The sequence below is a fragment of the Drosophila subpulchrella genome, chromosome X (genome assembly GCF_014743375.2).
Source record: "Drosophila subpulchrella strain 33 F10 #4 breed RU33 chromosome X, RU_Dsub_v1.1 Primary Assembly, whole genome shotgun sequence".
Taxonomy (NCBI): domain Eukaryota; kingdom Metazoa; phylum Arthropoda; class Insecta; order Diptera; family Drosophilidae; genus Drosophila; species Drosophila subpulchrella.
Genome location: NC_050613.1, coordinates 186,351 through 199,354, shown reverse-complemented (window position 1 = coordinate 199,354; position 13,004 = coordinate 186,351). Strand labels below are relative to the sequence as shown.

Here is a 13,004-nt window from a genome sequence, read left to right as displayed (position 1 = left end):
ATGGCTGGATCTTGGATCTCTTCGCCGATGGTCCGGGTAGATCTGGGATCGCTGCCTTTTCGCCTGAGCCCCATCTTGGGTGGGCTTATCCTGCCCGTAATTAGGAAGCACCTTCCTTGCCCATTCCACCTCCTTCAGCCATTCAGGCGAAGGTGTGGCAATATTGCTCATGTCATGAGAGCGCAGAGTCTGGGCGGCAGTTCGCCTTTCTGCGTAAGTAAATTTATTGGCGCAAGCGGGTGGCCCGAGCGCCTTGGCTATGCCTACCGCCGTTTTAGGCGCAGAAACGCCCGTGGCGGAGGCGTTCGCGGCTGGCTTTCTGCCACCCGTCATCCCCAGTTTGGGATGCGGCCCTTTCGGGACCGTGCTGGTGCTAATGTTGGAACCAGTGATCCGCGTTTGCGTGGGTTTTTTGAAAGTTCCCGTCTCTGTGTTTTGTTTTTCACGAGTTGCGGAGAAGGGGAAAGGTCCGCGATGCGATAGTTAGAACAGGGGGTCGGTATATCCCTGAGCACACCGTTCGAGACTGGGCTAGTTTTTGATCCGGGCCCCCAGCCAGACTGACTCTTGGCACGGTCCGTAATTACATCGTAGTCCGGCCCGGAGTGAGATGTTGTTTTGGGAGGGGAGGTGGGTAGGTGATGTGTTGGATAATCAATTCTGTCTGAAGTTTTCGGAGAAATTCGAAAACGGAACAAGATAAAATGGATCATTGTGCACCATGACAATGCGAGCTCCAACACATCAGCTCAAACCAGCGCCTTCTTGACCGGGCAAAACGTCGAATTGATGGGTCATCCGCCGTACAGTCCTGACTTAGCACCCAATGACATATTTTTATTCCCGTACATCAACAGAAAACTGAGTCTTCAACGATTTTCGTCGCCAGAAGATGCTGTTGAAGCGTTCAAAAACCATGTTTTGGAGGTGTCTCAGTCGGAGTGGAAAAAGTGCTTTGACAATCGGGTTGATTGAATACTTTGAATAACAATAAACCATTTTTGATGATGAGTATTCGCATTTTCAATAGTAGGCCAGAAATGTATAAAGCAATCCTCGTATTTGGTCAACACAGCCTGAAGATCCTTAAGAATGTGTTATGATATTCCTAAGAGTGGAAGATAATATGCCGGAGGGGACCGAAACTATCATTTTTTTATTTATTTGTTCATTGTTTTTTGATTACTCCTATGGGAGCTATAAGATATAGTTATCCGATCCCGTTCGATCCGATTTATATACAACCTGCAATAAAAAAATGTTTGGGAAGTTTTAATCCCGATAGCTTAATAGAGGGACTAGTTAGCCTAGAAACAGACAGACGGACATGGCTATTTCGACTTGTCTAGTGATACTGATTAAGAATATATTTAGGGGAGTGTAGGATAAGGTGACGAACTTTCTGATTTGACGTCACGTCGAAAATTCCAAATAAATGAAGTCGATTTCTCTGATCGTTCCGACAATGTATTTACTACAGCGGTCAGTACACACATACGGGGTAACGACATAATTTCGCCGACATAATTCCGCCGTTTTAAAACGACATAATTTTTCGCGTGATTTTATGACGTTTGAGAACGCCATAAGACCGCCGCAGAAAAAACGGCATTATTTCGCCAGCCGCGGAATTATGTCGCTGCTAACCGACACAAGTTCGCGCGAAATTATGACTTTTAAAAACTACTTGTGGCGGACTTATGTCGTTTTCATACATACAATCTATGCAAGTATTTAATTTGATTTGCATGGCTCCCCTGCAGTACTGTTTATATATGTATATATATATTTACAGCTGCGAAAAAAAAATAGCACCACATACTCGAGCAATGTTTGGATAGCCACCCTACCTAAATTTTTAGCTCTGTCAAAACATGCAATACCTTTTTGGAATCGAATTGCAACATAGAATCAGAAAATGAAAAATTAATGTAGATTTTTTTTTTAGTTTTTAAATTATTTAAGAAACTTTATAAAAACTCGAAAAACTTAACAAAAAAAAAATAACACCACTTTTCAAAAATGGGTTTAAAATTATAGGAACTACCAATATTCATGAGTTAACAATATGGAACTATTAAATCGATGCTTATATTCTTCATTTAATACTTTGTGGTGTATCCTTTATTGGAAATAACAGCTGCGCAGCGTTTTGGGATGGAGTCAACTAGGTCCTGGCATCGCTTTATGGAAATTTGAGTCCAGGACTCCTTAATTACTCCGCAAAGGGATCCCATGGATGTTTGTTTTGATGCAGCGACTGCCTTCTTGACGTCCGACCACAGATTCTCTATTGGATTAAGGTCTGGAGACTGCGGAGGCCACTCCATAACGTTTACAGAGTTGTCCCCAAACCATTTCTTTGCCTTCTTGCTGCTATGTTTTTGGTCATTACCTTGTTGGAAGCGAGCGGCATTTCATACTCTACGAAAGGTAGCATAATGGTATCCATGATATCCACGTATACGTGCTGATCCATGATGGCCTTGATCCACTGTATCGGGCCTACTCCGTAATAGGAAAAGCAGGCCCATACCATCACACTACGCCCTACAAGCTTTATGGTCTACTGGGGCTTAAATTCCGAGTTCTTTGGACGTCAGACACACGATCCTGATCCTTTTCCACCAAACATAATCAAATAATCACCTTGCTCTGACCTAACCATAAAATATTCCTCCACTGTTTGGGTGACCAATTTGCATGGTCCTTGGCAAACTTCATTCTGCAGGCTTTTAGGTTATATTCCCTGAGATATGTACGCACAGTTTGCACCGTCGCATTTATTTTAAGCTCCTTTTTAAGCTCAGTAGTAGATTTAAAAGGATCCTTCTTGTTCTGACGAATCAATCGATTGACGTGAAGGGGGGTCATAGATAGTTTTCGTCATCGTGTTTCAGGTTTTTCTTTAAAGTTTAGAGCGTTCTTAATCATTTTATTTAAATATCCGACCAATCGACCAACTTCTCTGTAAGATTTTCCATCCTTTATCGACTTTTGGATGATATCACGCTTTTTCTCAGTGCATTGCCTTCCACGCCCCATTTTAATGGTATTATCAAACTTTTTATGTTCAAAATATTTAAATTATAGATAAATCTAATTGACCCGTGCTTTGTTTTAAGGCTATTCGGCAAAATATGGGGTTTTTGCTAATAAATGTGGAAGTGGTGCTATTTTATTTTTCTCCATTTTTTTTTAATCAAACACTTAAAAATAAATTTATAGGAAGGATTTAAAAACAGGGAAACACATTTTTTGGTTAGAAAGAATACTAAAGAGTACAAAAAAATTTTGTGTTGAAAATAAACAAACACTGAAAACATTTTTATGTTACCCAGAAGAAAATGTATTGAAGTGGTGCTATTATTTTTTTCGCCACTGTATATATATATATATTATAAATAACTTTGAAACGACATTACTTCGCGTGAACTTATGTTGTTTAGCAGCGAAATTATGTCGTTTTTTCCTCGGCGGACTTATGTCACTTTAAAACAGGGGTCGGCAGCGGCCTATCTAGTGAGCATAGGGAAGTGTTCTGCCCATCCTCTGCTCGCTCACGTATAATGTAGATGTTCGTATGACTGCGGCATGGGTCTTCGGGTCTTTTTTCTATCAGCTTCGGCGCGCTTTTCTGCTGCTGCGGCAAAGATTCTCAGTGCAAAACAGAGAAACGTCAGGCTGCGCGCCAACTTCGTGTTTTTACATTCACATTAATGCAAGGCGAACTTGTGATGGTATGTGTGTGTCGGCCCGCAACAGTAAATATTTATTTAAATTAAATTTTCTGTTGTAGCGTGCCGAATACATAAATTTAATATAGTTTATTTATTTTACCGAATGTAATATCATTTTTCGTCACAATTGTTGATATCAGAAATTTTTGTTAAAGGCGCGTTCGCCACTACTTTTTACCTCGTTAAGAGGTGTTTTTGTTTGATATCAGAAGTTTTTTTTTGCACAAGAGTTTAAGTACCCCAATACCATGACTAGGAGTCGTCCCCATGAATATTAAACTTTTTAATAACAAGTTTTATCGCTTCAATTACATATTTTAATAGCACAAGTTTGGAATCTCAAGGGCTGTATAGTTTCAGATTCCAAGAGAAACCTGCCGTCGCTTATATTTCCCGCCGAACTAGCGGGTTTTTCCAAAGTGGTAGAACAAATAGATCAAGTTTCCTATTTCAATTAGCTTAATGCAAGTAAAGGACCCTAAAACCATAACAGATTTTCCGTTTGAAAAAATCTAATAAGAATATTTTTCATCAAATTGGTTTTTTTCTTGTTTATTCCAATAAGTATGAAATATTTCGTATACGGAGCTGAAACGAGTTGCACTTTTTATCGCTTAATATCTTTCAAACGGTAATTTTTAGGGCAAAAAGTGTTTTAAATTGAAAGTTGAGGAATCTTAAGGGCTATATGATTTAAAATTTTAAAAGAAATCGTCCGACTCAATTTTGAGAAAATAGTCAAAAAGTGGTTTTAAAAAATAACTTCTTGTCATAACTCTAAATCTATTATATGCAGACAACTTTATTATATAAAGGGTATTTAGCAAATAAAATTATCTTTTCAGAGATATAAAGCACGTTTCTGTAGCATTAGTTGTTTAGATACTATAAGCATTTTAAATCTGGCTTTTTTTTTTGGATTTTCCGCTAAACTAGCGTGTTTTTCCAAAAGTCGTAGAACAAACGTTTTCTATGTCAAGCTACTTTATACACCCATAGGGTTTCCAAAACCCTAAAACTAAGATGGGATGCATACAAACCCACAAACAAAGCGACAAACATTTTCATTTTGGGAAGAAGAAGAAAATCTTGATTTTTGAATTACTTTTGAACGGAACATCAGATTTCAACAAATGAGATGTCATTCGACGCGTATTCTCAGTAAGAATAAAACTAGCTAAACAGCCGGGGGCTTTTATCCCCACCGTATCCAGCAGATCCAATTTTCTAAATTTTTACTATCACACTTTCACCGCTTTTTCTCCCAATCAAATCTATATTTCGAAAGTCTTGGTATGTAATCTTTTTAGTTTTTGCAATACCTTTCGATACCTTTGATACACCAATCACTCGTTGCGATCGGACCATAATTGCAGATTTTCAATTCAGCGGCTATATATACACCACAGTGATAGTAGTTGTCTTCGCACGCTCTCTTGCGCGCTTCGCCACTACGTGTACTGCCGTCCACAGTGATATCTATCAACATGCCAAACATTATTAAATCCGATCAGTCAACCAAATAATAGTTGTCGCTATTGACTAAATGTTTTAGTGAAAAAGGCAGATTTGCTTTAAGCGTGTCTGCATCCCTCTCGCACTCCCTTAAGCTAAGTAACGGGTATCTAATAGTCTAGGCCATCGACTATAGCGTTTTCTCTTGGTTTCTTTTGTGCCTTAAGCCTAGTGCTCAGATCGGCTAAGAGTTTCACTAGTCGTCACTAGTCTTATTCTTTGTAGTGTGACCGAACTTTTCAAAGTTCACCCGCAATGCATGTAGCATGGTCTTACTGACAGGTAGCTGGGTTAGTTGCCAAAGGAAAACAAATCAAGCACAAAGAAATTAAAATACAAATAAATGAAATATTCAACAAATTTTTATACCCGTTACTGGTAGAGTAAAAGGGTATACTAGATTCGTAGAAAAGTATGTAACAGGCAGAATGAAGCGTTTCCGGCCCCATAGGCATAGCCATAGCGATCTAGCCATGTCCGTCTGTCCCTATGAACGCTGAGATCTCGGAAACTATAAAAGCTACAATACTGGGATTAGGCATGCAGACTCCTGAGGTTCCTGCGCAGCGCAAGTTTGTTTCAGCAGAGTGCCACGCCCACTCTAACGCCCACTCTAACGCCCACAAACCGCCCAAAACTGTGGCTCCTATAGTTTGGATGCTTGAATACAAATTTTTACTGAAATGTGTTGTCCTCATCAATACCTATCGATTGACCAAAAAAAAAAATTGCAACGCCCACTTTAACGCCCACAAACTTCAAAAAATCGTAATTACACCAGTTTACAAAAAAAAATTTATGAAATACGCCTTCAATGAAACCTTTGTTTTCCGGTAAGGTACATCTCCCTGATTAAGAAAAGGGCACTTAACATTTTTTCTATGGTACCAATTTTTTTTTAAGTGTAAAAACGTTATTCGCACTTTTTTTATTTTCTAACTCGAGTTCTGATAAACCGAATTCGGTCATCAAAGACTCATTTTACAGGTAATAGAATTGAGTTCCATTCATTAGTTTAGAAGCTACAATTCGTCAAAGTTGAACAAGTTGGAAAAAATGCAAAAACGCTGGCATAAATGGCTTCTTTAAAAATACACGCCTAAAAACCGAAATTAGTTTTATATTGTTTTCTTGAAGGCTGAACCTTAACGGAGAATATGCGCCATTGATCACGACAATCCGTTGGTAAATCGATTTTTTACAGATTTTTAAAGGTATATACCCAAGTTCAGTATTCGGGTGCAGCGGCCGTTAAACATTATTTTAAATTTTCAGTGTTGGGGAACGTAAGAATTTGGTGCAAGTTGCAATGCATAACGTCAGTTTCCTTGCTATTAGTTCTGGGCAAGCTAAAAAGTATGCGACTGCAGTTACGAGGAAATCATTTTCATATATTTTAAGCAAGGAAATAGCTATTTTCTTGCGTTCCCCTACACTGAAAATTTAAAATAATGTTTAACGGCCGCTGCTCCTGAATACTGAACTATACGAGTATACGTTTAAAAATCTGTAAAATTAATTAATTAATTATTTCAGTGTTTGTTTATTTTCAACACAAAATTTTTTTGTACTCTTTAGTATTCTTTCTAACCAAAAAATGTGTTTCCCTGTTTTTAAATCCTTCCTATAAATTTATTTTTAAGTGTTTGATTAAAAAAAAATGGAGAAAAATAAAATAGCACCACTTCCACATTTATTAGCAAAAACCCCATATTTTGCCGAATAGCCTTAAAACAAAGCACGGGTCAATTAGATTTATCTATAATTTAAATATTTTGAACATAAAAAGTTTGATAATACCATTAAAATGGGGCGTGGAAGGCAATGCACTGAGAAAAAGCGTGATATCATCCAAAAGTCGATAAAGGATGGAAAATCTTACAGAGAAGTTGGTCGATTGGTCGGATATTTAAATAAAATGATTAAGAACGCTCTAAACTTTAAAGAAAAACCTGAAACACGATGACGAAAACTATCTATGACCCCCCTTCACGTCAATCGATTGATTCGTCAGAACAAGAAGGATCCTTTTAAATCTACTACTGAGCTTAAAAAGGAGCTTAAAATAAATGCGACGGTGCAAACTGTGCGTACATATCTCAGGGAATATAACCTAAAAGCCTGCAGAATGAAGTTTGCCAAGGACCATGCAAATTGGTCACCCAAACAGTGGAGGAATATTTTATGGTTAGGTCAGAGCAAGGTGATTATTTGATTATGTTTGGTGGAAAAGGATCAGGATCGTGTGTCTGACGTCCAAAGAACTCGGAATTTAAGCCCCAGTAGACCATAAAGCTTGTAGGGCGTAGTGTGATGGTATGGGCCTGCTTTTCCTATTACGGAGTAGGCCCGATACAGTGGATCAAGGCCATCATGGATCAGCACGTATACGTGGATATCATGGATACCATTATGCTACCTTTCGTAGAGTATGAAATGCCGCTCGCTTCCAACAAGGTAATGACCAAAAACATAGCAGCAAGAAGGCAAAGAAATGGTTTGGGGACAACTCTGTAAACGTTATGGAGTGGCCTCCGCAGTCTCCAGACCTTAATCCAATAGAGAATCTGTGGTCGGACGTCAAGAAGGCAGTCGCTGCATCAAAACAAACATCCATGGGATCCCTTTGCGGAGTAATTAAGGAGTCCTGGACTCAAATTTCCATAAAGCGATGCCAGGACCTAGTTGACTCCATCCCAAAACGCTGCGCAGCTGTTATTTCCAATAAAGGATACACCACAAAGTATTAAATGAAGAATATAAGCATCGATTTAATAGTTCCATATTGTTAACTCATGAATATTGGTAGTTCCTATAATTTTAAACCCATTTTTGAAAAGTGGTGTTATTTTTTTTTTGTTAAGTTTTTCGAGTTTTTATAAAGTTTCTTAAATAATTTAAAAACTAAAAAAAAAATCTACATTAATTTTTCATTTTCTGATTCTATGTTGCAATTCGATTCCAAAAAGGTATTGCATGTTTTGACAGAGCTAAAAATTTAGGTAGGGTGGCTATCCAAACATTGCTCGAGTATGTGGTGCTATTTTTTTTTCGCAGCTGTAAATATATATATACATATATAAACAGTACTGCAGGGGAGCCATGCAAATCAAATTAAATACTTGCATAGATTGTATGTATGAAAACGACATAAGTCCGCCACAAGTAGTTTTTAAAAGTCATAATTTCGCGCGAACTTGTGTCGGTTAGCAGCGACATAATTCCGCGGCTGGCGAAATAATGCCGTTTTTTCTGCGGCGGTCTTATGGCGTTCTCAAACGTCATAAAATCACGCGAAAAATTATGTCGTTTTAAAACGGCGGAATTATGTCGGCGAAATTATGTCGTTACCCCGTATGTGTGTACTGACCGCTGTAGTAAATACATTGTCGGAACGATCAGAGAAATCGACTTCATTTATTTGGAATTTTCGACGTGACGTCAAATCAGAAAGTTCGTCACCTTATCCTACACTCCCCTAAATATATTCTTAATCAGTATCACTAGACAAGTCGAAATAGCCATGTCCGTCTGTCTGTTTCTAGGCTAACTAGTCCCTCTATTAAGCTATCGGGATTAAAACTTCCCAAACATTTTTTTATTGCAGGTTGTATATAAATCGGATCGAACGGGATCGGATAACTATATCTTATAGCTCCCATAGGAGTAATCAAAAAACAATGAACAAATAAATAAAAAAATGATAGTTTCGGTCCCCTCCGGCATATTATCTTCCACTCTTAGGAATATCATAACACATTCTTAAGGATCTTCAGGCTGTGTTGACCAAATACGAGGATTGCTTTATACATTTCTGGCCTACTATTGAAAATGCGAATACTCATCATCAAAAATGGTTTATTGTTATTCAAAGTATTCCAGCAGATTTATACACTTTTGCATGCGCTTAACCCGATTGTCAAAGCACTTTTTCCACTCCGATTGAGACACCTCCAAAACATGGTTTTTGAACGCTTCAACAGCATCTTCTGGCGACGAAAATCGTTGAAGACTCAGTTTTCTGTTGATGTACGGGAATAAAAATATGTCATTGGGTGCTAAGTCAGGACTGTACGGCGGATGAAATTAATTAATTAATTACAGATTTTTAAAATTAATTAATTAATTTTATTTTAAAAATAAAAAAAAATTCCAATTCCAACCAAGTTCCAATTCCAATATATATAAAACAATAATATAAAATTTGTAGTCAAAAATTTATATTTATTTTGGTCTGTGTAATAGCTATGTGTACTAGCTTCTTATGTTTTACCTTTTTTCCCTACGTTGCTTTTGTGAAGTGCTTTATAGAAATTTCTAACCTCAAAGTAGTAACAAAAAGATAAAAAGTTAGTTGAATTTCCACGATTTTTGTAGATATCAGCGCAGTGTTTTTTTAAGAATATTTAACTCCTTGTTTTTCCCGTAAGAGTGCACACAACCACCCTTGCTTAGATTATAACGAAGGAAGTGCGCGTTTTCAAGAAAACTCTCTATGAACAGTGCTGCATAAACAGCGGCTTACACGTTCAGAAGTTATAGCTTCTCGAAGATTTTCGGCCGACATATTATAAGGTGTCATCCCCACATGTTTGGTTTGATGTGCACTAACACTTAAAAAACTGCGAAAAATATGGCATAAAAAATGCAGTTTTGGCAGGTTTTCAAGAGATTGCGGCCAAAAGTCTTTTATTTCAGCTGTTTGTTTCCAAGCCAGAAATTGAAATATTCTTGAAAAGGCAAAACTTATTTCAAATGACTAAAATATTTGTATTGCTTTTAACTTGAATTGCATTCAAATTGTTTGAACAATCATAATACTACACATTATTACAATACTGCACATAAATATGTGTAGTAATTTTCATGGATTTATTTTGGGCATGTCTCATACATTAACAATAGGTATAATATAAATCATTTTCCTAAGAAAAAACAAGAGAAAACGCTACAGTCGATGACCTCGACTATTAAACACCTGTTACTTAGCTAAGTGCGAGAGCGATGGAGACTCTCTGCCTTTTTCAATAACACACCTAGCCTACACCGCCCCCTAGCGCCACCTAGCCTATAACGTCACCTAGCCTATAGCGTCACCTAGCCTATAGCGCCAACTAGCTTATAGCGCCCCTAGCGGCTTGGTCGCCTATAAGTGAAAACAGCTGATTTGCTACGTGTGGTGTACAATCTCCATTGAATTGCAAAAAATTGATTATTATATGGTTATATCTTTTGAATGACTCGTCCCATTTAAATAATTTTGGCATGTAGATGGGTATTGATAATAAAAACAAATTCTTATTTGAGTTTTTACAAAATATTAAGAAATGTGGGGCTTTAGTGTTATGGTCGTATGTTGAAGTTAGAGTGGGCGTGGCATCCTGCTGAAACAAATTTGCGCTGTTCAAGAATCTACATGCCAAATCCCAACTTTCTAGCTTTTATAGTTTCCGAGATTTCAGCGTTCATACGAACGGACGAACGGACATGGCTCGATCGACTCGGCTAGTGATCCTGAGGGTTGGAAACGCTTCATTCTACCTGTTATATACGAGTAACGGGTATAAATATGCACCAGAGTCAACAGGGCAAAGGCAATGGAGAAAGTGGACAAAAGCGCAAGGTTGAAAAGGCGTAACGGGGAATAGGGGCAACAGAAAATTAGGGCAATTATCAACAGAGTTGCACGTTATATGTAGTCGATACACCTCTCCAATTTTAAACAAGGAAGAACGCTAAAGTCGAGTACCTCGACTATTAGATACCCGTTACTCAGCTAAAGGGACCAAAGGGAAATGGAGATATGCAAGCAGCAAAGCGATTTTGACCAATCGATAGGTATTGACTAGACCAATACATTTTAGTTAAAATTTTTTATTTAGCATGGAAATTGTGGGCGCCACAGGTTTGGGCGGCATGTGGGCGTTAGAGTGGGCGTGGCATATTTGCGTAACAAACTTGCGCTGCGTACAAGGCTACGGAATTTAAATTTGAGATCCCAATTCTCTATCTTTGATAGTTTCCGAGATATCCACGTTCATATTTACGATTTTTTGAAGTTTGTGGGCGTTAAAGTGGGCGTGGCAAAATTTTTTTTGGGTCAATCGATAGGTATTGCCGAGAGCAATACATTTCAGTTAAATTTTTTCTCTAGCATCAAAACTGTAGGAGCCACAGTTTTGGGCGGTTTGCGGGCGTTAGAGTGGGCGTGGCACTCTGCTGAAGCAAACTTGCGCTGCGTAAGAAGCTCAGGAATCTGCACGCCAAATCTCAATAGCCTAGCTCTTATACTTGTAGTTTCCAAGATCTCAGCGTTCATCCGGACAGACGGACCGACGGACATGGCTAGATCGACTCGGCTAGTGATCCTGATCAAGAATATATATACTTTATGGGGTCGGAAACGCTTCCTTCTGCCTGTTACATACTTTCCGACAAATCTAGTATACCCTTTTACTCTACGAGTAACGGGTATAAAAAATGTTGTTTAATTTTTTTATGTATGTAAAGTTTTGATAGCTCTGCTGAAAAATAGACCTGTCCAATTTAAAAAAAAATGTTGTTTCAAATTTTTATGCATGTAGATTTTTGTTAGCTCTGCTGAAAAATGTTAAGCATTTTCAAGCGCGGGCAAAGTCACGCCAGGAATAGCATTTATATTCGTTTTACCTTACTCTCACAATACTACACAGGTGGCGTTAAGCAGGCTCGTTCGCGCAGCAGGTCCTCCAACTGCAGCATACACACAAAGAACAGCAATGAGAAGGAACCAGGTACACAAGAAACCACCATATCCACACCAGTCAACACCTAACACCTACTACATCTGTCCCCTATCTTCAGACCCATGGTCCCGCTGTTTAACTATATTAATAGCTTATTTCGATTTTCTTTAAAACCCACTCTCATAGAGCTCGTAGAAAATCGCATTTGCCAAAACATGGCCAACATTCAGCTGAATGGAGGACTCAACAATGACCAGGCAAAGGCTACGGGTGCCACCAGTGGCGGCACCAACACTATTTCATTCACCACCTCAACCATGACCACCACGATGGGCACCACGACCCATAGTGCCGGAGCAAGCGGAGGAGGAGGTGAGGCAGGTGATGTGCCGTCAGGACCAGGGGTTATTGCCCAGATGGCAACACTTGACGGTGGGGAGGCAGAATCACAGCAAGCTGTGACAGCCGCCGGCGAGGATCGCGAGGAAGAGGGCTACTCCCTGCTCACTTACCCGAAGGAGAAGAGCTGTTTCGCCCAGTTCACCTGGCTCATCATCTGGCCGATCCACCTGCTATTTCGCATCGCCATCCCTGACTGCAAGAAGGCCAAGAACAACAAGATTTTTCCGCTTACCTTCATCATGTGCATCGTCTGGATCGGATCGCTGTCCTATGTGGTTGCGTGGATGATAACCATTATCGGTGAGACATATATATATTATTCCTAAAGAAAATATACGTATTTTGTGGTTTATACCAGCAAAGAAATATTGAAACGAAAAAATTAGTAACTTTCACAACGAACAAATTTTCGTTTCTGAATTAATCAACGAAGCACAATATAGTCGAGTGCCTCGACTATCAAATACCCGTTACTCAGCTGAACGGAGCAATAGGAAGATATACAAGCGGCAAAGCGATATTGTAAAGCGCCACCTACCCGCGATTTAAATATTGGATTATATGGGCGGCAGACAGACTTAAGCGTTTAGTGCGATTGTGGGCGTTAGAGTGGACGTGTTAA

At 38.9% G+C, this 13,004-nt stretch overlaps 1 protein-coding gene across 4 annotated transcripts in view; it reads left to right on the top strand.

Moving 5' to 3' along the window:
- LOC119556205 (sodium/potassium/calcium exchanger 3-like) overlaps window positions 1-13,004 on the top strand; it is an 85,944-nt gene that overhangs the window by 63,633 nt on the left and 9,307 nt on the right. For 3 of the 4 annotated variants that reach the window (XM_037868163.1, XM_037868162.1, XM_037868164.1), the window contains 2 exons: window positions 11,948-12,028; window positions 12,167-12,682. In XM_037868163.1, coding sequence (XP_037724091.1) covers window positions 11,948-12,028; window positions 12,167-12,682 — 597 coding nt within the window. The remainder of the gene's footprint in view (window positions 1-11,947; window positions 12,029-12,166; window positions 12,683-13,004) is intronic. The other variant, XM_037868165.1, reaches the window with a different exon arrangement.